The sequence below is a fragment of the Sciurus carolinensis genome, chromosome 11, assembly GCF_902686445.1.
Source record: "Sciurus carolinensis chromosome 11, mSciCar1.2, whole genome shotgun sequence".
Lineage (NCBI taxonomy): Eukaryota > Metazoa > Chordata > Mammalia > Rodentia > Sciuridae > Sciurus > Sciurus carolinensis.
The window spans coordinates 32625804-32652467 of NC_062223.1; the positions used below are offsets into that span (position 1 = coordinate 32625804).

The 26664-nt window shown below is 34.1% G+C and overlaps 1 protein-coding gene across 2 annotated transcripts in view; it reads left to right on the plus strand.

Moving 5' to 3' along the window:
• Window positions 1–26664, plus strand: part of Ckap5 (cytoskeleton associated protein 5) — a 100179-nt gene that overhangs the window by 28940 nt on the left and 44575 nt on the right. For both annotated transcript variants that reach the window (XM_047518676.1, XM_047518677.1), the window contains exons 2-13: window positions 5472–5565; window positions 7080–7273; window positions 9125–9331; window positions 12182–12353; window positions 12982–13114; window positions 13356–13456; window positions 15409–15522; window positions 20138–20242; window positions 23781–23870; window positions 23979–24143; window positions 24853–24981; window positions 25709–25891. In XM_047518676.1, the coding sequence (XP_047374632.1) occupies window positions 5509–5565; window positions 7080–7273; window positions 9125–9331; window positions 12182–12353; window positions 12982–13114; window positions 13356–13456; window positions 15409–15522; window positions 20138–20242; window positions 23781–23870; window positions 23979–24143; window positions 24853–24981; window positions 25709–25891 (1650 nt within the window). In that variant the 5' untranslated portion in view covers window positions 5472–5508. The remainder of the gene's footprint in view (window positions 1–5471; window positions 5566–7079; window positions 7274–9124; window positions 9332–12181; window positions 12354–12981; window positions 13115–13355; window positions 13457–15408; window positions 15523–20137; window positions 20243–23780; window positions 23871–23978; window positions 24144–24852; window positions 24982–25708; window positions 25892–26664) is intronic.

Genomic DNA, 26664 nt, shown 5'->3' on the forward strand with positions numbered 1-26664 from the left:
GCATGTGCATGCTAGACAAAGCACTCTACCTCTGAACTACACCATCAGCTTTTAGAGCACACTTCAAATAGCACTGAACTATATAGTATACCACCTAGATGAGTTTTATAAGTGTTAGAAACATGGGGTGCCACAAGAAATTAGGCACATACCCAAAGTTACTCAGCAAGGCAAACTACTTCTGCAGAAGGTGTGCTACCAAACAAAGTCTGACAAGCAAGCACACTTGGGCTGGTAGCTCACCTCTTTTCATCCCTAATGCAGCACTGCCCCTGCTCTGGTAGGAGTTTGGGGTTACAGTCTTCGTGATTGGCTAATTTTAAAGTTGGGGAGGACAAAGGAAGGGCTGCAGTTAAAATGGCTATGATTGGATACAGGTTGGGAAGCTCAAAATGACTGATTGGATCTTACACAACAATTTTACATTTAAGGCTAAATACTATATTCTGAAAATGGACCACCAGACTTTGTTTCTCAGGAGCAAAATAGTGAAATAACTTGTTACAGAAGACTACATACAGTGTAATCTTCTAGAGCTCACAAATGATCATGCACTGTTCATTTTATTACTTAGGGACATGGGATTAAGGCATAAAACTAAACATATTTTGGGAATTTACTTCTGTGGGAAGAAGGATGGGGTGGGAAAGAAACACATAGGTACAGTAATGACAGTGTTCAGTTTTTAGATTGGTAGATCAGTATGCCTGTTTTATTGTAATGCTTCATAACTCATTAACACGTTTGTTTTTTGTGTCAAAAATACTGAAAATCAATTTTAAAATTAAAATAATTATGGGGAAAAGTTAATGAAGTTCTTTTTTTCTTAGTCTGTCAATCCTGAACAAAAACAAACACAAAGGCAGACCAAGAGTGCTGATTGTTACATGTATATACAGACTGTGTTCATTATTTTAGTGGTCAGATAAGTTTTAGTATAAAGCAAGCCTTTCCTTTGCATAAAAAGAAGGAAAATCATGAACAATTTTTTTTTAAACCCAGGCTATAAAATAGCAGATGTCATTTCTGAAGATATAACACAATGGCATCTAAATTTTATATGAGGCATTTAGTTTGGATAGCCATTTTCTTTGTGTTTCTAAAAGGAAAATATAACCAACAGGGGAAAAAAAGTATTGTGGTGAACTCAGAATATGACAACTGAATATTCTTATTTACATGCTTTTGGTTATAGTGTTTTTCAAAGTTTTCATTGAGTGTTTCTCTTTAAAAAGTTTACTTTTGCAGTTCAGATTTTTACTAAGTTAGAGATGTTCATCCCAGACTGAACATTAGAATCACCTGGAGAAACTTTTTTTTTTTTTTTTTTTTTTTGAGAAACTTTTTTTAAAAAAGTTTTTTTTTTTTTAAGTTGTAAATGGGCACAATACCTTTATATTTATTTTTATGAGGTGCTGAGGATCAAACCCATTACCTCACATGTGCTAGGTGAGTGCTCTACCACTGAATCACAACCCCAGCCCTGGAGGAATTTTTTTAAAACCATCAGGTAAAATTGACATAACAAAATTTATTTTATTTATTTTTTAATAGTCCTGGGAATTGATCCCAGGACCTTGCACATGCTAGCCAAGCACTCTACCACTGAGCTACAGCTCCAGTCCCAAATTAACCATTTTTAAATGAACAACTGAGTGACATTTAGCACATTCATCATGTTGTACAACCACCACCTCAAATCTAGTTCCAAAACCTTTCCATCACTTCAAAGCACCTGTTAGTACTCCCTTATCTTTTCAGCATTATTCATTCCCCACTCTTCCAAGCTGCTGGCAGCCACCAGTCTGCATATTTTCTGTATTGAGTTGCCTATTCTGGATAGCTCATATGAATGGAGTCATATAGTTTGGGACCTTTTCTCTTTGTCTTCTTTCACTTAACATACTGTTTTTGAGGTTTATCCATGTTGTAGCATTTGTCAGTATTTTGTTCCCTCTTATGGCAGAGTTGATATTTCATTGTATGTACATATCACTGTTTATTCATCTGTCGATGTATATTTGGGCTGTTTTTGTTTTGTTTTTAGGCTATTGCAAATAGTACTGCTATGAACATGAATATGCAAGTACTTTTTGAGTCCTACTCTGAGTTCTTTTGGATGTACACCTAGTAGTAGAATTGTGGGATCAAATGACAATTTTGTGCTTAACATTTTGAGAAAGCACCAAATTGTTTTATGTAGCAACTGGACCATTTTGCATTTACCTGGGGAATTTTTGAATCTAATAATTTCGTTGTATTTTATAAACATGCCAATGTACAGTTGATTGTTGGGGAGGGGCAGTCCTTCACTATAGAGTTTGAAATGCACTTCATAGTTCATTCTTTTTCATTGCTATTTAATATTGCACTTTGTGAATACATCACTATATATTCATTGTACTTTTAATGAACATATGGTGAATCTAACTTTTATTATAAACAACACTGTTATGGACATCCTTATATAAGACTTAGGTAATCAGCATTGATTTTTAGAGTATATACCTAGGAATTAAATTGCTGGATGGTGGGATATGTGCATCTTCAATTTAGACAATTCCATATTGTTGTCCAAATTATTGTACTAGCTTGTCCCACCATCGCTGAATTTGAGTTTCTTCAGATCCTATATAAGGTTTGACTCTCATTCTAAAACACATTGCTGCCAGGTGCATTGGTGAATACCTGTAATCCCAGAGACTCGGGAAGTTAAAGCAGGAGGAACCCAGGTTCAAGGCCAGCCTCAGCAATTTAGCAAGGCCCTACGTAACTTAGCAAGACCTTATCTCAAAATAAAATATAAAAAGAACTGGGAATGTTGCTCAGTTGTTGGTCCCCCAGATTCAATCCCTGGTACCAAGAAAATAAAAAATAAAAAAAAAACTGGGTGTATAACTTAGTAATTTCAATTCTTGGTACCAAAACAAACAAAACTTTCACAATTCAGGTTTCTTTTTATATAAAAATAATTTTCCTGAGATATCTCCTTCTTTTGAAAGGAGTGAGTAAGATATAAAAGGAATTCCAGGTTTTGAGTGTAAGAACACTGCCTACCAGTTGTGTTGTTTTGGCAAGTTACTTAATCTTTATGAACCTAGTGTGTAAAGTGGGAAAAATACTTTTCCCCATGTAGTTGATGTTAATACAAGCATACTAACATATTTAAAAGGACTTTGCCCAGTGCCCAATTCATTATAGAAATTATCACGGTATATATTTGTTAAACAAGTATCTATTGAAAATATATTTTATGTGAAACCAGGATTGTGAATTGAGATGTAAGCAGTACCTCTGCTATATTATTTGTGATATTGGAAAATTGGAAACAATTTAAATGTCCCATAGTAGGATTGATCATTATGGTATGTTTATAAAATGGAGTGCTATGTAGATATTAAATCACATTATCAAATAGGGAGAAATGTCTGGTAGGAGGAAGGTTACAAAAGGATTTTGCCTCTTCTTCCTTTTTAAAATTAATTAATTTTTACTGGGGATTGAACCCAGAGGTGCTTTACAACTGAACTACATCCCTAGCCCTTTTTATTTTTTTAGTTTTGAGACAGGGTTTCATGAAGTTGCTGAGACTGGCCTCTTAATTTGTGAGCCTTCTGCCTCAGCCTCCTAAGTGCTGGGATGATAGATCTGCACCATGGTGCATCCAGCTCTTTTTCATATAATTTATACATTGCATTCATTGCAGTTACTAGTTGATAACTATTAGATGGTAAAATTGTGTTTTATTACTTACTTGTGTGTTTTCAGTAGGTACTAAATTTTTTTCATCTAACAAATTATTTTTATAATCAGGAAAAAAAAGGGTGTTATCTAAATAGATAACATTGGTTAAAGGAACACAGACTATAAACTACTAAAAATGGAATATTTATAAAGGAATAGTTCACTCAGGGATTTAATTTTTTGCTAATTTATGTAAACAAGCACTAGAGTCATATTTACTGGAATTAGGTAGAGAGCTGTGTAGCTTTGAGATTTTTCCACTTATTATTTGTATTGGGAATTGAACCGAGGGGTCTTAACCACTGAGCCACATCCCTAGCCATTTTTATTTTAGACAGAGTCTCGATAAGTTGCTTAGGACCTTGCTAAGTTTCTGATGCTGGCTTTGAACTTGTGATACTCCTGCCTCAACCTCCTGGCCAATGGGATTCAGGCATGCGCCACCACACCTGGCCTCTGTAAGGAATTTTAGGTGAAAAGTTGAAAATTTGACTTCTGTAAACCTCTTTCCTTGTTCACTTATAGAGGAGAGAAATTTTTTTCTTTGCCCTCTTAAAGTTTGACAGTTGAGCTAATGAACATTATGTGGAAGGTGATTGAAGTTTTCCTAACATCCTGAGCTACAGAAAGGAATGGGGCTCAGCACTTTGCGGGGACAGGGGAGGAGAGCACAGCAAATAAAAACTTGTCTCATTAAACTGATAGTCTTCCATGTAAAATACCGTCAGAAGAATAAGTTACATCTGTGGCAGTCTTTCTGTCTTCCAGGTACCTACCTCTAGTTTCTTCTACTGTGATACCATCATCCCCAAATCCTATTTTTAGACAGACAGAAGACCTCAGAGAAGAAAACCCTGTGCTATTTGCTTGTGTAGATTACCTGACTACGTATAGGCTTCTTTTACAAAAGGACAACTTTTCAGAGCTATCCCTGTGTCTGAACTTTTCTGAATGACCAAATGGAAATATGGGAAAAAAAATAGATTTTGGGGTGGCATATGTCTGTCTTCCACATCCTTTAAAATTTTAACTTGGAAAATGTAGTCTGTAAAAATAAAAATTTTTTTAAAAAGTGAAAAAAATTTTAACTTGTTCATGAATCTGAGTTTTCCTTTGGGAAAATATATAATCATTTAAAAAAAAAAAACTGCCTAACTTGGGGCTGGGGCTGTAAGTCAGTGGTGGCATGCTTACCTAGCATGTGTGAGGCACTGGATTTGATCCTTAGCACCACATTAAAAATAAATGAATAAAATAAAGTCATTCTGTCCGTCTACAACTATAAGAAAAAAAAATTTTTTTTTAAAAAGCCTAACCCTTGTTTAGATTTAGATTTTTTGATTGGCTTTTTGTTTTTAGAAAATGTTCTGGTAATGGAATTAAATGGGCATCTGATTAAAAAATGGATATTTTACTCTTTCAGTGCATGCATGATAAAATAATAATCTGATGCAAGGTGGCACATGCCTGTAATCCCTCAGGAGGATTGAGAGTTCAAAGCCAGCCTCAGCAAAAGTGAGACACTAAGCAACTTAGTGAGACCCTGTCTCTAAATTAAATAGAAAATAGGAATGGCTATGTGGCTCAGTGATTGAGTGTCACTGAGTTCAGTTCCCAGTACCCCCTCCAATTTTTTTTTAAAGAAATAATAATCCGAGAAAAAGTATTTTATCTTAAGAGACGACTTGATTGCTGGAAGTAATAGGTATCTACTTTTATCTGACCAGGAACTACTTTTAATTCCAAGGAAAAACTGGAAGCACAATGGGAGATGACAGTGAGTGGTTGAAATTGCCAGTTGATCAGAAATGTGAACACAAGGTAAGACTCATCTGAAATTCAAATTTCAGTGTCATTGACTTGTTTTGGCATCAGTGGTATTGCTCTCTTACTTAGAAGCATGTGAAACATTGGCAATTTCAAAAACACTGATACCTTTTAAGTGCTTGTTATTTTATGTCTTTGAAAGTAGATATCTCCAGCTCAATTTTTAAAATATTTTTGAATTTCTGGAAAGAATTGGAGAAAGAAAACAGAGCTGGGCATGGTGCTGCTCATGTGTAATCTCAGTGGCTCAGTAGGCTGAAGTAGGAGGATCACAGATTCCAGGCCAACCTCAGCAATTTAGCAAGACCCCGTCTCAAAGTAGAAAGGACTGGGGATATAACTTAGCAGTAAAGGGGCCCTGGTTTCAATTCCCAGTTCCAAAATAAGAAAGGAAGGAAGGAAGGAGACATATTAGTGAAGTGGAAAGTAAGTTGTACTTTTAAGAAGTATAAGTTAGGTACGTGCTAGGCAAGAGCTTTATCACTGAGGTAAACCCCTATCCCATTTAATTTTATTTTGAAATGAGGTCTCCCTAAATTGCCCATTCTGGCCTCAGTTTGCAATCCTCCTGCCTCAGCCTCTCAAGTAGCTGGGTTTACAGGTATGCACCATGGTGCCTGACTTTAATGATTTTTAAAACAACAAATATCTACCAGTTAGTAGATTTTTGTATTTCATTCTCTCCCTTGTAAATTTATTCTACTTTAAGTTCTCAAGTTACCTATTTTGTGTTCTTATTAACTAGTTTCCTTTGAATTTTCATTATTTAAGATTTATGGTTGTTGATTATTAAAAATACAGAATAAATACATTAACCCACACAGTTGTATAATTAGAATTCTACCTATGAAGAGTAGAAATTTGAAGCCTTAGTTCCTGTGTCCTTGGACAGAACCACTTCTTCATTCTATATAATAATCACCATCATTCAGGCCCCTCCCCACAAGGGCCTTGTGCATACTAGGCAAATCTAGGCAAGTACTTTACCACTGAGCTACTTGGTATTTAATCATACAAAGTAGTCTTTCTCTGATACTGGAATGTAAGCTTCAGGAGGGTCAAAACTATATTTTTTTATATATATTAAATGCCTGTTGTACAAATAAGTGAAAAAAAAAGCTCAGAATCTAATTAAAATTATTGATTAAATATTGATAAGTATAGCATAGATTAGTATACAACTGCTTAATATTACACAAATGACAGTGAAAAACAGCATACTCTGGAGAATGGGAAGTTTTGTCAGGGTGATTTCTTATGTTTGAGTTGTAATATATCTTCAATGCCATATTCTAAAGAAGAAGTAACTAATACTTGAAAACAAAATGAGATACATTTATCTTTTTTGAAAATTAGCTGAATTTCTTAAGCTCCTTTCTTATTTCCAGTCATGGGATCCTTTGTTCAAATTACTTGGTAAAGAATATTCATTTTTTTCCTTCTCTCTTCCAGATTAACAGTAGATAGGTTCATTAAATTCTTTTTCAAAAATATTACTTTTATTTTAGCTGTGGAAAGCAAGGTTAAGTGGATATGAAGAAGCCCTGAAGATCTTCCAGAAAATAAAGGATGAAAAGAGTCCAGAATGGTCCAAGTTTTTAGGATTGATCAAAAAATTTGTCACTGATTCCAATGCAGTGGTTCAATTGAAAGGACTAGAAGCTGCACTTGTTTATGTTGAAAATGCCCACGTAGCAGGAAAGTAAGTAGTTTCTAACTATTCTGGTAGCAATCCTTGTCAGGAGCTACATAGGTTACATGTATTTATAGATCCTTAGTTATTGACCATTTTAGAATATATGAATTTTCTTATTTTCATAACTCCTTAATACTTGTTTTTCATAGTCTTCACTTTCAAAGTCTAAATGGTTCCTGAGATCTTTTTAAAAAGGATTAAAACAAAAGTCAAAGCCAAGCACAGTGCTGCACACCTGTAATCCCAGTGACTCAGAAGGCTGAGGCAGGAGGATCATAAGTTCAAGGCCAGCCTCAGCAACTTAGCGAGTCCCTGTCTCAAAATAAAAAGGGCGGGGCTGGGGTGATGGCTTAGTAGTAGAGTGCTTGCTTGCCTCGCACTTGTGAGGCACTGGTTCTGATTCTCAGCACCACATAAAAAAATAAATAAGACAAAATTACTGTGTCCATCTACAACTAAAACTTTTTTTTTTTTAATCTTAAGAAAATAAATTAAAAGGACTAGGGATGTAACTCAGTGGTTAAGTGCCCTTGGGTTCAAGTAACTTCCCCCCACGCCACCCCCCACCCCCCCCCACAAAAAAAAAAAAAAAAAAAGAAGCCAAATTTTGAACTTTTACCTTAAAGTTTAGGCATTTTATCTCCTGGGAGAGGGAATGCTAACTAAACCTCTGTGATTGCTGACTTGTTTGACTTGAGCTACAGGTGACAGAAGTCTCCAGTCACCCACTTTCTTATACCTCATAAACTTGATTTTTTTTTTTTTAAACCCTCATTTTTAAGTCTTTGATTAGAATCTTCCAGGGCCAGGCATGGTGGCACATGCCTGTAATCCCAGCAGCTCAGGAGACTGAGGCAGAAGGATCTCGAGTTCAAAACCAACTTCAGCAAAAGTGAGGTGCTAAGCAACTCGGTGAGACCCTGTCTCTAAATAAAAGAGAAAAAAAGGCCTGGGGATGTGGCTCAGTGGTTGAGTACCCCTAAATTCAATTCCTGGTACTGTCCACCCCCCCCCCCAAAAAAAAGGATTAGAATCTTCTATACCTCCCCAAAAGTTGGGACCCTGACTTAAGTATATAAGAAAGATGTACTTTTTTTTTGCAGGGGTTGGGGGGTTGGGGGGAGGTTACTTAACCCAAGGGCACTACTAATTCAAAGATTGTACCAATAAAGAGAAGAAACCATTTGACAGTTTAGTTAACCAGCAAACCATTGCTTTTTTTCATTTTTCTTCTGATATCAGAAACTGCTTTTTTTGACAAATTCTGTACATAATTCCAACACACTCAATTCTTCTAGTCCCTAGGAGTACAGGTTTTATTTAATTTAGAGGAGCCTCAAAGAAATAGTTATTATAAAACTTTACTAAGCAGTTGAAAGCAGCCTTTTCTCATTAAAAGTACATATATTCTTTTATGTCCTTAAGTGAAGAAATTCTCTTGTCCAAAGAAATATTTTAAACAATTTAAAATTTTTTAAAAAACAAATACTCTGTAATCCTATTTTTGTAAAATATACTTGTATATCCACGCACATGTGAGAGAAAGAGAGAGAAATATGCTTTAGAGAAAGGTCTGGAAGGATGGATATCAAAAAATTTGAAGTAGTTTTCTTGGTAGGATTTTAAGGCATTTTTGCTTTCTTTTTTGAATTTTTTACATTTATAAACTAAAGCTATGTCTGGTGTGACATGTCTTAAACTGTGGCTTGCATAAGGTTTTATTAATGTTCTGAAATGTAAATTTAAAAGTTAGAAACTCATTTTACTTTGAAGCTTTTGTAAAAGTACTCACATACCCCATTTCCATGACTACTAAAGCATGTCTTTTGTGTGTGGTGGTGGTTTTTTATATTATAGAACCACAGGAGAAGTTGTATCAGGTGTTGTAAGTAAAGTGTTCAACCAGCCTAAAGCCAAAGCCAAGGAACTGGGCATAGAGATTTGTCTCATGTACATAGAGATTGAGAAAGGAGAGGCTGTGCAAGAAGAGCTTCTGAAAGGCCTGGACAATAAGAACCCCAAGATAATCGTGGCCTGTATAGAAACACTGAGAAAAGCCTTAAGGTAAGATTTTTCTTTTGCTTTAGTTCTGTTACCTAGAGGATCTCAACTGAGTTTGGGTTCCTGGTTTAAACAGAAGTGGAAACTGCTGAACTTGACTTGGCATGCCACAACAGGAAAGTGATCTGGAAAAAGTAAAGTCGTTCCTCAAGTGTGTCATTTTGTATTGGGTAGTTTTAGCCTTCAAGTGTGTTGTGTGATTACTTTTTCTAAATCCCTTTCTAATGAAGATGAACTTGTCATCCTATTAAAATTGGCTGTCAAATAGAAACTCACTCCTAAGATTTTCTTTTCTTGTCCTCAAATACAGACTTATGTACTTTGAAATGTTGGCTGTGAAACAGTTTGTTCACTATAGCAAATCTTGGTTTAAATGCCTTTTTGATAAAGTAGAAGCAAATGACTATATGCTTTTAATATAGCATATATTAAACAGCAAATAGAAAATAACTTTTACCTAAGTCATTTTCAACCCTAGAATTTCTTGTTTGGTTTGAAGCTTTTCATGAATGGAATCTTCCTTCAGGAACAAATGACTGTAATTTGCTATGAAACTCTGACTTAGACAAATCAGTAGTTTGTTCTGATTTGGCACTCCTTCTAAAACAGTGAAATCATCATTGTTTAATGTTGTTAAACTAATTCTGATTTATATTTTAAACTTTTCTATTGTCTTTTGCTTGGTTTATTGTGTTCTTTTGTAAAAATTTTACTTCACCTAGATTCTTGTGTGATAAAGGTTTCCTTATTTCTAGCTCATTATGGTAGAGTAGGTATATGTTTTACAAGAATCAAATAACATATTTATTCTATCTTATAGAAATTTAGCAAATTAACAGGTATCAGAATTGTGCTTGTATCAGTAGAGGTATTCCCTAATGAAATAAAAATGTACTATACTTTTATCTTCCACCTTTAAATTAGAAGTTTTTAGTCTAGAATATCATATACTCTAGTTATTTCATCTTTAAACTGACTGGGAGAATAAGAGTAGGGAAAGAACAAGTTACTATCTTCTTGGGTCATCATCTTCCTCCTCCTCTTAGTAGTGGTAGTAGCAGGAGCAGTAGCAGTAGTACTGGAGCTCTTACCCAGGGCCTCACTCATACTAAATAAGAGTTTTATTACTGAGCTCTAGCTCTAGCTGTAGCTCTGTCTTCATCATTGATTTTGTTATTTAGTCCATCCTGGTGTAGTTCTTTATTTGTTCTAAAACATTTCAGAATCTATAGTGGAACTAGGTTGCTCTCTGTGATCTTGAAAAACCTTGAAGCCAACCTGGGGGTTCCAAAGTCTCCTAAAGTTGTCTTTGTTAGAAATAGCTTCAGAAGACCAGAAACATTCTTTCCTCCCTAACAGACTTTAATATCTTTCATTTTTTTTCTATAGTAATGTTTTTAGTATCAGAATTAGATTTGATTTTGTTATAGTAACTATATTCCATATGGATTTGCTCCATCTGTTTGTTTCTATTTTTCAGAAGTAGTTTCTATTTTTCAGAAGTAGGCTACAATAGAGAAACAAAAAAGAATGAGATAAAACAGTAGTAATATAAAGGAAGAATTCCCCTTTCTATTGTTTAAAGGAAGATTTAAGAGATCTCAAATATTAGGTTCTTCAGGCATCATCTTAAATAACCCAAAATGGAATGGTTTAAGATCACCTTAATTTTTTATTTTTTTCTTTAGTCTTAAGATCAACTGAGCCAAGTTAAGTGTTCTTTTCTAATAATAGAAAGGGCATTTTAAAGGAGACCTTAAGTGTGTTAAGGGCCAACTAATTTATTTTAATCTGTAATTTCATAACATAGCCAGGAATTTTATTACAAATCACTTTCTAGGGAAAGTATTTTCACATTCTTCTTTAATCTGTTGGAGTATGCCAATAGCTATTACTAAACAATTTTGTTAAATTTGTGCAAATGAAAGCTATTTATACATATTAATCAATATATTTAGACTGCACTGCTAATTCAGAAATTCATGTTTCTTTCATAACAAAATCCTTCCTCCAGAATTTATTGTTCAGAAATGTTAGCAGTGATTTCAGAAAACTAAAATTGACTAGTTGGGAACTTGAAAATATAGTATGTGATAGATATATAAGGTTAAATATACTATCTTCCTTTTTGAGGTGGGGGTTACTACTAGGAATTGAACCCACTGAGCTATATCCCTAGCCTTTTTAATTTTATTTTGGGACAAGGTCCCACTAAATTGCGCAGGCCAGCCTCAAACATAGTATACTCCTGCATCAGCCTTTTGAGTTACTGGGATTATAAGTGTGCACCCCTACTGAATTCTAAATATGATACATTTTTATATGAAATCAGATTGCAACTATTTTCCCCATGGAAAACAGAAGCAAAGAGATTTATGATACCTGCATTTCTGGTATGATACTTGCAAAGTCTGAAATGAAATACACTGCCAGGATTTGTGATCTCTCTGGTTGAGTGAATCATCTTAATTATAAGAATATTAAAAGTTACTTTAAGGTAGATTTTACTCATCTAAATATATATTAGCTAACTTGCTTATATTTTCAAAAAATTTTTTATATATTTAAAATACTACATGTTTTTGTCCTTTATAGGTTTGAATTATTCCTAGTCTGGCTACCCAGAAAGTTAATTTTAAAATGATAATATTATTTTGGGCCCTAGGCATTAAATAATACTCTTGGAAGAATGACATCTAAATACACACATTATTATGAGTTCCTTTTTTTCTTTTCTGCCTTAAAAAAAAGTTCAACCTATATAACTCTTAATAAATGGTATGAAACTATGCATGTGTACCCAATCCAAGTACATATGTGTTGATGATTTTTCCCCCAATTTTTTACTTCTAGTGAATTTGGTTCCAAAATCATATTGCTTAAGCCAATTATCAAAGTATTGCCAAAACTCTTTGAATCTCGAGAAAAGGCTGTTCGAGATGAAGCCAAACTAATTGCTGTGGAGATTTATAGATGGATTCGGGATGCTCTGAGACCCCCATTACAAAATATAAACTCTGTTCAGGTGAGGCACAAAGTTCTCTGCTTGCCTTTGCGGAAGGTTCATATGAAAATATTCCCTTTCTGTCATTGTTAGTATTCTCTCCTTTTCTATCCTTATACATAATTATTGTTCTTTTTTTTTTCTCTCCCTTTCTCTTTCTTTCTCTGTCTCCAAGCACTCTACCACTGAGCTACAACCCCCAACTCCATTCTTAATTTCTGTATACTATGTTAAATCTGTAACTGTTTAAAAGATCCCTTTATATTTCTATCGGGTAGGAGGACTTGGTAAAACACATTATATCTATTTTGGTAAAACACATTATATCTGGCCTTTTCTTAAAATTAATTTTGAAGACTTTTCTGACAGTGAGAATATAATCTGAATTCATGAACTAATGAGATTGTCTTAAAATGTGGATTTTATTCTTCATTAGTGTTTGAGACATAACTCCTCAGTGTAGTAAATATAATTTGTTATGACTTAAGCAACAAAATATATACAATTTAAATTTACCTTTTTTTGTTTGCCTTATTAAAACACATAAATAAGAAATTGAATCCCAATATAGCAGTGAATATAAGTATTAAGCATATTCTTTAATGGCAGAATGTGGATAAGATTTTAAAATATTTTATGATATTTGCAGTTGAAAGAACTAGAAGAAGAATGGGTCAAACTGCCAACAGGTGCTCCCAAACCAACTCGGTTTCTACGTTCTCAACAAGAACTAGAAGCTAAATTGGAACAGCAACAGTCTGCTGGTGGAGATGCTGAGGGAGGTAAGCTAATTTTAAACTCCAGTTTCTTTAAAAATCAGTAGGAACTGCCACTTCCACAAGAGTGTTACTAGGCATATTTTGAAGAACTTCCTTTAATAAATTTTAAGTTTCATGTGGCACTAATAACTGTTTTCCCTTCCATATGAAGATTTCTTCAGGGAATGTAAAAAGACTGGTAACTGAAGTAAAACCTTTCTTTCTGTTTTTAAGGTTTGTTTTGTTTTGTTTTGCTTCCTCAAAGGTGGTGATGATGGTGATGAAGTGCCTCAGATAGATGCTTATGAGCTTTTGGAAGCAGTAGAGATCCTTTCCAAACTTCCCAAAGACTTTTATGACAAAATTGTAAGTAATGGCTATATTTCTTTCATTTATTTCATTTTAAATAATTACTTGGATAGAGTTAGAAAATATTCTGCTGAGCCCTCTTCTGGTATATGCCCCTACAGATCATATCTTCCTTAGCAGAGTGAGTTAGTTGCTTTCTTTGCTCCTATACTACTTCGCACATACAAATATTGTGGCACTTTTTCTTACATATTTTGCCAAAAATTTATCCCCTTTTTTTTCATCCCCACTGCCGCTACATTAACTCAGATTTCTTGACCTTGGCACTGTTGACTTTTTTTTTTTTTCCACATAGCTCTGTTTTGGTAGAGCTTCTTGTGCATTGTAGGATATTTAACAGCATCTGTGGCATTTATCCACCAAATATAAGTAGTACCATTCCCTCAAATAATAACAATTAAAAATGTCTCCAGACATTGCTAACTCATGTCCAATTGAAAAAAATAGTCCTATGCCAATTACCACCATCTATTTTTCCCTCTTCCCATCATATTTCACAGTGTAATTAGAGGTATACCATTTTATAAAATGTAAACCTTACCATACTAAAATCTGATTAAAACTCTTCAGTGACTTCCACTGATCTTAAAAAAAAAAAGTCTTAGAAATCATTCTGTGACCATTGAGACCATCTGTGGCACCATCAAAGGCCCATTTACCTTCCAGCCACATCTCTGATTATTCTCTCTCTCCTGTTTTAGCCATGCTGGGCATCTCCCAATAGCAAAAGTGCCACTTTTTTTTTTCTTTTTCTTTTTTTTAAATCTGGGTATTAACATGTGCAGTTCTTTCTACCAACAACATTCCTCTCCCAACATTCTCCAAATAATATCTCTTCATCTTTTAAGTCTCACCTTTTTAAAAATATTTTTTCTAGTTGTCAATGAACCTCTATTTTATTTATTTACTTATTTATTTACATGTGGTGCCGAGGATCGAACCCAGGGCCTCACACATGCCAGGCAAGCACTCTACCACTGAGCCACAATCCCAGTCCTAAGCATCACTTTTTGCAGGCAGGTCCTAACTGCCTCAACTAAGTTAATTTCTCTGGCTCTATAACAAAACAATCTGTACTTCTTCTTCCTACTAGTTATGACCTTGTAGTTATTTATTGAAGACGTTTCTGGCTCTGCTATCAGTTCCTTGAGTAACTTCTGACTAACAAACATTTGATAAATTGAATTAAACTATAATCTCCAGGGTATCAAGTTTATTATCTTTGTATTTCCTGTTTTTTATATAGTGGGTGTTCAAACTGTTGAATGATTATTTGATCTTGAATGAAACATATTCTACTTTATAACCATAAAACAAGGATTAGGGGCTGGGTTGCGACTCTGTGGTAGAGTGCTTACCTAGCACATGCTAGGTCCTGAATTTGATCCTCAGCACCACATAAAATATATAAATAAATAAAATAAAGGTATTTTGTCCATCTACAACAAAAAAAAATTAAAAAAAAAAAAAAAAAAAAAAAAAAAACCAACCAGAGTAGAATTATACTCACATTCAGAAAACTGACTTCCAAAGTTAGTAGAGTTTTGGTTGCTAGTTATGTGATTATTCTTTTCTGGTCTTTTTAAAATTGTCAAAATAAAATTTCCTTTCTTGTAATTGTGCCACTATAAGATGAACTAGAAATGCTTTTTCTGATATTTTCTGTTTGATAACTGTTTATTACCATTTACCTAGAAAATGAGATGGAAAAGTATGACATTGTGTTTACTTACATTACTTTAGGGTCATGAAATCTTATGAAAATACATTTTATATGTGCACAAAAATTGTATGAACAAAGTACTATGATTGGTTGCAGTTTTGCAATTTTGTTTTTTAACTTTACAGAAAGTTTCTAAAAAACAAAAAGTTATGTTTTTGAATTAGTAGAGTACAAAAAATAGGCTTTCATTCTGCTATCTTACAAGTGAGTCATTTGTGTCTTACAGGAAGCAAAAAAATGGCAAGAGAGAAAAGAAGCCCTGGAGGCTGTAGAAGTACTAGTGAAAAACCCCAAATTGGAAGCGGGCGATTATGCAGATTTAGTAAAAGCATTAAAGAAGGTAAATGTGAGGAGTTTCAGCATTGTTATCCTAACAGCCCAGGTCATTGAATTTCCCTTCATCAGTGATTCAGTAATTTTTTTTTTTTTTAATCACAAATACATTGCCACTTAAGGAAAACTATTGATGATATTTGGGTTATAGACATATATTTTTTAAAGATTTAAAAAATTGTCCTTGGTTAGTTTGGAGGGTTTGGTTTTCAGTTTGTTTACTATCACTTTGACTTTCAGATGCTATTTGATAGCTTCTACAAAAATTAGGAAAGAGGGTCTTCCTGATCTAAAAACAAAAATATAGTTTTATAATTCTTTGGAATGAGCTATTTAAATTAGCTATATTTCATTGTATAGATATTAAATAAACAATGTTTTTTGTTAGATAGCAAATGATACCATACTGTATTCTGTCATCAGCATGGCAAACATAGTGATGAGATATGCGATCAATTATATAAATAAGTACTATGAAAGAATCATTTTTAGAAAATACTCCTTTGGCGTTGTGTAGGTCCACCCAAGTTGAATGTTGCTGGAAATGCTAGGTACTGAGAAAGGGGAAATGAGATTCTTGTTGCTTGTGAAGAGAGTTTCGTAATACTTGTAAAGTCTTCAGCATGTAATTTTGGTCAGGAATCTTAATGCTCTGTTACTGATTTCTCAAATGTCTCAAACAAAAACTTTTTATTTCTCCATTAATAGTAATTGATGTTCTCTACATGGATTTCTTGGAATATAATAACTTTACTTTTTCTTTCTCTCTTTTTTTTTTTTGTACCAGTCATTGAACCCACAGGCACTTAACCAGTGAGCCACATCCCCAGTCCTTTTTTGCATTTTATTTTGAGATAGGGTCTCACTAAGTTACTGAGGCTGTCTTTGAACCTGTAATCCTCCTGCCTCAGCTTTCCAAGCCTCTGTCTGGCTGAATATTAGCTTTTCAAATAAAGATGTCTGTGATTTCTGTTGCCATTGTGAATGTAAATCTCTCACTGTATTATAAACAGAGGAGGATTGATTGGTTTTTGTTTTTGTTTTTGTTTTTGTTTTTTTGGTGGTGCTGTTGATCAAACACAAGGCTTCAAGTATGCTAAGCATGTGCCATACCACCGAGCTATGCTTCCAGGCCATGATTTTATTTAATTGGACACAGACAATAAATTTCTGAGAGATCTAGGTAGCATCTTTCCCTCCTCAGATGATGCAGTGGATGGGGATCAAAATTGTAAAAACAACTTAGTGAAATATTTAAAATAATGAGAAATTAGTTTCAGTTGTTTGAATTTTTCTGAAACATGTTTTAATTTTCATTTTTGATTTTACTTATGTACACACATAAATACACAAACTTCATCTCTATATTATGTTGACTTCACAATGATGTATCAAAATGGGGAAATGGTAAAATGGAAGAAAGAAAATGATGTTAAAGAATAGGATTCAGACCCATTCCTTTTTCCTCCATTGAGTCTTTTCTCTCCTTTTTGTTAAATAAAGTAATCCCATTAATCCTCCCTCTCCCTCTCCCTCTCTCTTTCTCTCTTTTCCTTTCTCTCTCTCTCTCCCTTTGTTTTTCCAGTACTGAGGATTGAACCCAGTGCCTCACACATGCTAGGCAAGTGCTCTAACAATGAGCTATACCCACAATCCTCTTATTTTTTATTATTATTAGAAATAGTAAAAATCACTCATTTTGAGATTCCTTATATAGGGATTCCTGAAATTATTTCTTAAACTGTCTTCTTTCTAGTTGTCACCTCAGTTTAGCATATTCCTATTCTTACAGTCATAATACTTTCATTTATAAGATATCCTTCTCATAATTTTTTTGACTCTGACAATTCCCTGTGGATAATAGTTGATAATAGTGTATATATTAAATAAATAAATGAATACACATATGTGTGTGTATATATAATATTTTCAGATGAAGGTTGGGTTTTCCAAAGTGTTTTTTTATGTAATCTTTATGTAATCTCTAGACTTTTCTCCCCCTGTGATACTAGGGATTGAACCCAGGACCTCAAACTTTCAAGCTTGCTGTGCAAGAACTCTACCACTACAGTCCCAGCTTTTTTTTTTTTTTTTTTTTTGGTACTGGGGTCTGAACCCAGGGGCACTCAAAACACTGAGCCACATCGCTTGCCCTTTTTGTGTTTTATTTAGAGGTAGGGTTTCACTGAGTTGCTTAGGACCTCCTGAGCCTCTGGGATTACAGGTGTGTGCCACTGTGTCTAGCTTTTCTTTCTTTTTTTCTTTTTCTTTTTTTTATTGGGATGGTCTCCCTAAGTTGTATAGAGCTGGTCTTGGACTTGCATTCCTCTTGCCTCAGCCTCCTGAATAGCTGGGATGACAGGCATAGGCTACTGCATCCAGCCTCATCTTCAAACTTTCTGTGTGGTATTAATCTTTTGTCACTTAATCTTTGTATTCCCCTCCCCTATTTAATGGTTTTATTCATCATAGTTTTCTGAACACAGTAATTTATAATGTGTTTCACTGATATTTTTCCCTCTGCTAACAGCATATTTTTAATAGATATTACATATATATTTTTTCTTTTAGTTATATATGGACACAATGCCTTTACTTTATATTTATGTAGTGCTGAGGATCAAACCCAGTGCCTCACATGTGCTAGGCAGGCACTCTACTACTGATCTCCAACTCCAGCCCCAACAACATTTGTTTTGACTGATACTAATTACTAGCCTAGATTACTAGTTAAATATAAATACAAACTGATAATTACATAAAAGCACACTGCATTTTAGCATTGTAGGCCCAGATTATAAGAGAAGTTACAGCACTTTTCTTTTTCCTTTTCTCCTCTCCTCTCTTCTCTTGCCCCTGCCTCTTCTCTCCTCTCCTCCTGCAAATCATTGTGTTGCCCCATCTGGTCTTGAATGCATGAGTTCAAGTGATCTTCCTGCCTCAGCCTTCAGAATACCTGGCACTATAAGTGCATGCCAGCACACCTGGTTAGAACTTTTTTTTTTTTCTTTAATTGTAAATGGACCCAAAACTTTTTTATTTTATTTATTTTTATGTGTGAGTGCCTCACACATGCTAGGCAATTGCTCTACTAAGCTACAGCCACAACCCCATGGCTAGCACTTTTAATTATAGAAAATCTCTCATTGTTTAGACTACATTGAGATTATGAGCTAAATCTTCCTTTCCCTGATCCAAAACAGAAGTGACAGAAAACAAATCACTGAGTTATTCTCATCTGTGGAATACAGTCCCCTCTGCCACATATATTATTCATCTTAGAAGTAAACACTTCTCCATGTTCTCCACTTCCATTTCCCAGTTCAAAATAACTTATTTAGTCAAACTGGGATATGTGATAATGATATCATAGTAGAGTATCTGGTCTATCATTTACCTGTAAGTTCATTCAGTACTTTGCCATCTTGAACTGTAATAGATTCACAATATATTCAGTATTTTACATTAGGATCATGAGTATCTGGATTTCAGTTCCCTCTGGTTACTACTCTTATAGTTGATAGGGAGGTGTATTCTAAGAAAGGGATGAAATGATAGTTTTTAATTGGAACCATGTAACAAAATCACCTGATGTCCAAATCCCATCCCATATTTATTGAACTGGAATTTCTTTTTTTTTTTTTTTTTTTTTTTTTTTTTGCGGTGCTGGGGATCGAACCCAGGGCCTTATGCTTGCAGCGCAAGCACTCTACCAACTGAGCTATATCCCCAGCCCAGAACTGGGATTTCTTGGAATGAGATTCTAACATGGGTTTTTTTGTTTGTTTGTTTGTTTTGTTTTGTTTGGGACTGCTTTGCCTAACTCCTGCTTTAAATGAATCAACATTATTTTTGATTATGATATAATTATTAATTATTATTTTTGCTGTTGCTCGTAGTTCTGTTGCTTTGACCCCAGGAGTTCAGTGAATTTTAGTGCAGAGTGCTAAATCATGAAGTAATGATTGGAAATTGGGAGTTTCATATATTTTTTGCCATGTAATATTTGTGCACAAATGAATGTATTGTTTTGTTTGTTTTGGTAACCCAAAATAATATTTTTTTCCTGAGGTGTGAGCTTTGGGGGATGGTAGTAGTATAAATAATGCTAAGAGCCTAAATACAAACTTGATGATCATTATATGACCAAAATGGCAGCTGCAAGGTGAGGAGCTCCTTCAGAGGAATGATTGCAAAGGCTTTTGCAATGTAGAGTCCTCATTAACTTCCTGAAGGTGCCTACAGCAGTTTCCACTGGTGCTTCCCGGGTATAAATTTTAGAGAACTGCTGCCCTATGGTGTCTTTCAGAGATAACATTCTTTTGGTTTTCCTGTCTCAAAGCAAAGTCAGTAGACCTGTAGCTTCTCTGCCATTATCAGGGTCACCTCCTGCAAGTTACAGTGCTGCCAGTGTGTTTTGTGGTAGAACTTGAAGTTTAGGAGAGTAAACATAATGAAGGGAGGCTCCTAAATTCATGTTATCAAAAATGAATAAAGACTTTATTCTTTTGTAGAAAGTAAAATTTGTCTTCCATTAGCATAAAAAATTTTAGAGTTCTTTTGAAAGTGTACTTCAACACCTTTCTATAGGGCTGTGACTATTTTGTTTTCCTCCTTTGTAGGTGGTTGGAAAGGACACCAATGTCATGTTGGTAGCTTTGGCAGCAAAATGTCTTACTGGCCTGGCTGTTGGGCTAAGGAAGAAATTTGGACAATATGCAGGACATGTAAGTAACACTCCTTTTTATTTATTTTTTTAAAATTTTGATTCATTGTACATAAATGTGGTACAACTTTCCTTTCTCTGGTTGTACATGAAGTAGGGTCACACCCTTTGCATAATCATACATGTACATAGGATAATGATGTTTGTCTCATTCTATTATTTTTCCTTCCTTCCACCCCCTCCCCACCCCCCCTCATTTTCCTCTATACAATTCATCCTTCCTAACACTCCTTTTTAGATATAAATCCATAAAATTATCAAAAATGGCCAGCTAGTTTGCTTTATGCTTTAAACCACCTTTTTTTTTTTTTTTTTTTTTTATTGTAAACAAATGGGATACATGTTGTTTCTCTGTTTGTATTAAACCAACTTTTTGACAGATCCTTATATACTGGGCAAAGTAAGTTTCTCATTGAATTTTATTATTCAGTGTAACTCCTCACAAATTTCAACAGATAGTAGTTATAGCTATTAAATTCATAAGGCTTATGTGGAAAATCAGGCACTTAACCTGAAGTACTTATTTGAGTTGATTTATTAGATTATTACTTATTTATTAATATCTTGCTTTGTTCTTACAACTGTATATAATATAACAATATGAACTTTTATAACAATCATGGGATGGGAGTAGAGCTCAGTAGAAGAGCTCTGAGTTCTCCAGCATACACACTCCAACACAAAAAAAAGTTTATAATAACCAGAACCAGAATGAAGTTAAGAGTAGAAAAGGTACTATAAAACATTAGATGAAGTTAATATATAAAATGTGCTGAAATGTTTTCTTTAACTGTGGTAGCTGTCAATTAACTCTAAATCTGGTCTGAATTACCTAGAATGATTTAGCATTCTGAAAATTGAACTATAGGGTTTAACCTCCTAGTCACTTGATTATTTGATTTCCTAGATTGACTTAAGAGTCCCATAATAGTCCCTAATCATGTGTCAGTTTTTATATTATGGAGTTATTATTTAGCCTCACTTGAGCTATGATATTTGGAGCTTGCTTACTCATAACATTAAAAATAATTTTAGACAACTTAACAAAAGAAGATACTACTACATAAAAATAAACCATGACTGACTTCTTCCCAGGGAAATAAAAATAAAGATCTAATGCCAGATGCAGTAGCATGTGCCTATATTCTCAGCTACTCAGGAGACTGAGGCTAGAGTTTTGCTTGAGCCCAGGATTTTGAGACCAACCTGGACAGAATAGTGAGAGCCCCATCTCAAAAAATAAATGAATAAATAATTTTTTAAAGGCAGTCTGTAAATCCTTTATATGCATAAATAATAATTTGGATCAAAAGAATCTTTATAGCAGCAAATATTTATATCTATAAATGTATATAGTATTTATACCTACATGTATACTCTCAACATATTAACTAACTTTGGATCAGTTTTGTGTTATTTATTAATAACTTTTCAAGGTTAAAAAAATTTTTTTAAATCCATTTTTATTTACTAAATAATCTTGAACTAATTGCCAGACCCTCCAGTTTGAGTTCTGATTCTGGCTTTGTTCCATGTTATTGTTTAGCATTCTATGGTTGGAGTTTTTTTTTTTTTTTTTTCTCAAAACTATATGATACAATGTATGATATCAAAACATATTAGTATTTGACTTTTTTTTTTTCTGAGATACTAGGGATTAAATCCAGGGGCACGCTATTACTGAGCTCTGCCCCTGGCTCTTTTTATTTTTTATTTTGTCTTGAGACAGGATCTCACTGAGTTACCAAGGCTAGCCTCAAACTTTCAATCCTCCTGCCTCAACCTCCCAAGTTGCTGGGATTATAGGCGTGTGCCATATTTCCTTTAGCCTTTTATAGACTATCTTTTGCGAGATATTTATGACAGTGAACTTCAACTTTGAAGTCATTATAATGTCTTTTTAAAGCTTATAACTAGTATTAAAAAGTCCTTTAATATTTCTCGAGGAAATCTTACTCTTTTTGATCTGTGGTCACTTTTGTGAAATCTTGAAAATAATTTTTGTGGGTACCATGTACTTTGCTATTTTTCTGAACCTTTAAAAAATCTTTGATAGGGTATACATGTGGCTTAGTGGTAAAGCATTTGCCTAGCATGTGTGAGGCTTTAGGTTTAATACACAGTACCACAAAAAAAAAAAAAAAAATCTTTGCCAGGTGTGGTGCCACATGCCTGTAATTCCAGCTATTCAGGAGGCTGAGCCAGGAGGATCACAAGTTCAAGGCCATCCTTGGCAACTTGGTGAGACTCTACCTCAAAATAAAAAGTGCTGGGGTGTCACTCAGTGGTAGAGGGCCCTTGGGTCTAATCTCTAGTACTGAAAAGAAAAAAAAAAAAAGAAACTTCTGGGGCTGAGGGTGTTGCTCAGTGGTGCATGCTTATCATGCACAAGGCCCTGAATTTGATCCCAAGCACCTCACTAAAAGTTAAAAATATTTTTTATTTCCCTGCTAACCCAGTGCCTGGCACTCAGCGTATGTATGTTTAATGAATTAATAATAGTTTAGACAATAAAACTAAAATTATAAAAATGGTAATTTTACTGTCTAAACCAAGACATAAAGACATAATTCTGATAACAAATTGCTATCATTTGTGGTACTGTTTCTTTTTTCTTTTGTGTAACAAAGGAACAGACAATACCCCAATTTAATAAGGTGTATCAGCATCTATCCAACTCTTCCCCTACCCTGAATCCTCCTAGCTGGTACTTATTTTGTAAAATGAGAGCTGTTACTGATAGAAATGGTTATATGATTGTAAAAAGGGTATAGAGACAGAAAATAGGTTGAGAAGTATGGGGCCAGTGGGACAGAATGTGAGCTCTTAATTGTTCCAGTGTAAGATTATTGTGCCCTTCAAGAAAGGAAATTAGGGGCTGCAGTTGTAGCTCAGTGGTTGAGCACTTGTCTAGCATATGTGAGGCACTAGGTTTGATCCTCAGCACCACATAAAGGTAAATAAATAAAATAAAGGATTGTGTCCATCTGTAACTAAAAAAAATTAAAAAGAAAATTACTTTTTATTCAACTTAAATGTTTACTTTTTTTGGTTTGTTTTAATAAAGCCAAGTTCATTGTTTTTAATAATAGTTTTTTTGAGGTATAACTTAAATACTATAAAATAAAAATCTGTGCTTTTAAAGTGCATAATTCAGTGGTTTAGTATAATAATAAGATAACTATCACTGCTGATTTCAGAACATTTTTAGTACCCCTAGAAAAAACACTGTACCTGTTAGCAGTCACTCCCCACTCTTTTCTCCCTCTAGACCCTGGTTATGACTAATCTACTCCCTGTCTCTATGGATTTGACATGTCATGTAAATGGAATAATATAATATGAGGTCATTTGTGAATGCTGCTTTTACTTGACATAATTTTAAAAATTTTGGGGGCTGGGGAGATAGCTCAGTGGGACAAGGCCCTGGGTTCAATCCCCAGCACCCAAAAAAAAAAAAAATTTTTGGTTCAGTCATGATATATTGTACTTCATTTGTTTTTGTCGCCAAATATAATTATTGTTTTTCACTTTTGCAGGTTGTGCCAACCATTTTGGAAAAATTCAAAGAGAAGAAACCTCAAGTTGTACAAGCTCTGCAGGAGGCAATTGATGCAATCTTCCTTACTGTGAGTTGACAATATGAATTTGTGGTTTTATCTAAATTTTATATCAATATGTTATTTTAACTGTTTTGCACAACTGAGAAAAGCTAATTGACCAATATTCTTTCAAAGACCACACTACAGAACATCAGTGAGGACGTTTTAGCAGTAATGGATAATAAAAATCCAACCATCAAGCAGCAGACGTCTCTTTTTATTGCAAGAAGTTTCCGTCACTGCACTGCCTCTACCCTGCCAAAGAGCTTGCTAAAGCCCTTTTGTGCTGCTCTACTTAAGGTATAGACTGTCTTTGTAATTGGGGAGATATTTTATGCCTAGGCAAGTTTTTTTTTTTTCCTTACTAATTATGTACAGTAACTATTTGACTTTTATTTTTTTAATCTGAAATGGATTTAATACTATATAGTTGTTGTTGTTCCATCAGTAGGTATATATATTAAGCCACTCACAGAAGTAAACATTATTATAATTGCTTTTACATAGCTATACATCTTTTCTTTTTCATACAAGCATTTCTGAGCTAATTTTTTAAACAAAAAACTTTCATAGTGTAGATAAATGACCTTTTGAAGAGCTGACCCTATGCATTTTTTGAGACTGAATCCAAATTCTGGTAACTATTTGCATTCCTGTTCTCCAAGGAAATCACTAGTTATTCTACTAATTCCTACACATTTTGTTTCTTTCTTGGTTACATACTGATGTAAACTGGATTTTTCCAAGCATAGGCATCAAATCTGAAGTATTTGAAGATCATTTGGGAGTGAGGAATTTTAGACACATGATAAGGGGGAAAGGAAGCACTTACTTGCTGAATAGATAACCAGAGTTTGCATTAATCCAAAAAGAATTTGAAAGAGTAACTCTTAATCAGCAAAAGATGTAATTTTTATCCAAGAACTACCAACCTGAATTAAAATGCCCTAAATAATAATGCCTAAAGTACTTTGTATTAAAGATCATTTTGCTTAATTCACGAGTGTAGCACATCAATGATTCTGCTCCTGAAGTCAGAGATGCTGCATTTGAAGCACTGGGTACTGCTTTGAAGGTGGTTGGTGAGAAAGCAGTAAACCCATTCTTAGCTGATGTTGACAAACTCAAACTTGATAAGGTAGGTTAGTAATGAATTATAATGAAATTGAACAATAGTCCTGTCTTTTGGCATTATGATTTTGTCTCTTGAAAATTAGAAAGTACTGATATCATTTTGATCCAGTTTTCTCTATTTTTTTTTAATTACCATTCACAGTAGGAAGGAAATATTACATGCATCCCATGCATAATTGAAACAAGTTGTGGGGAATGTTTTCTGATATTTTTTGTTTGCAATTTAAACTTTTCTGTTCATTAAGAAAAAAATTTCTGATAATCAATTCATGAAATTTATTTCATTCTCTACTGGTAATTCAGTCTTAGAGTTTGAAAGCATAACTACTAAGGATTTAAATTTTATCCTAGGCTATAATGGTGATATTTGAACTATATTTCAAATTATAACCAAACAAAAACTGAGTGACCAACCTGTAGAGAAGATGAAAACAACATTGTGAGATAAATTTGTTTCTAATATTCTAGAAGATTACCTTTCTAAATGTGAATGTTTTCCATCAAAATTATGGCCATCATAAGTTTTTTATAATTCTGATTTGCAAAGAAGTAAAACATATAATATGTCTACTATCAAGAAAATCTGAATGATTTATCTTTGTTGAAAAGGAAATTTTTCTCTGAATCCTTATATATAGTTGTGGTCTAGGAATAAATTATTTAAAATAATAATGTGGTCATTGTGTTTCAAAGTTGGGCTAAATGATGTTCATCTCACTTTCATTTCCCAGATCAAAGAATGTTCAGAAAAAGTAGAATTAGTACATGGTAAGAAAGCTGGACTAGCAGCTGATAAGAAGGAATTCAAACCTGTGCCTGGAAGGACTGCTGCTTCAGGGGCTGCAGGAGATAAGGACACAAAGGACATTTCAGCACCCAAACCAGGACTCTTAAAAAAGGCACCTACGGCTAAGGTTAATAGATGGTTTAAAAAATGAAACTTTAGTAAGGTAGAGTTTGAGTCTTAGGTTCATGATTATTCTTCCAATATGACTTCATTTGAGAAATGAGTTCATTGGCCCCATTGAAAAGAAAGCAGAGCATCTGTTAATGAAGACATATATTCCAAAAATATATTTGACTGTTTGACCCTTAGATAAAAATTATAGAAGTACTTTAAAAAATATACATATTTTATGGTAAAATAAACATAACAAAATTTACTATCTTTTTTTTTTTTTTTTTTTACTATCTTAATTTTTTTTTTTTTTTTTGGCAGTATTGAGGATTGAACCCAGGGTTTCTCACATGCTAGTCAAGCTCTCTACCACTAAGTTACATCCCCAGCTCTTTTTATTTTATCTTGAGACAAGATCTCCCTTAGTTGCTAAGGCCATTTTGACTTGAGTTGTTTTTGATTGTTTGGTTTTAGGAATCCTCACATTTATGATTTTCAAGTATTTTCTCCCATTATGTGGGTTGTCTTTTTGGTGGTTAGTTATTCTGTTGCTTTTTCTTGGGTACTGGGAATTTAAACCAAAGGCAGTTTACCACTGAACTACATTCTCTCAGCCCTTTATATATTTTATTTTGAGATAGGGTCTCACTAAGTTGCTTAGGACCTCACTGAATTGCTAAGGCTGGCTTTGAACTTGCAGTCCTCCTGCCTTGGCCTCCCAGTTTGCTGGGATTATAGGCATGTGCCGCTGGGCCTGACTTTGATAAAAAATTTTAACCACATAGAAAT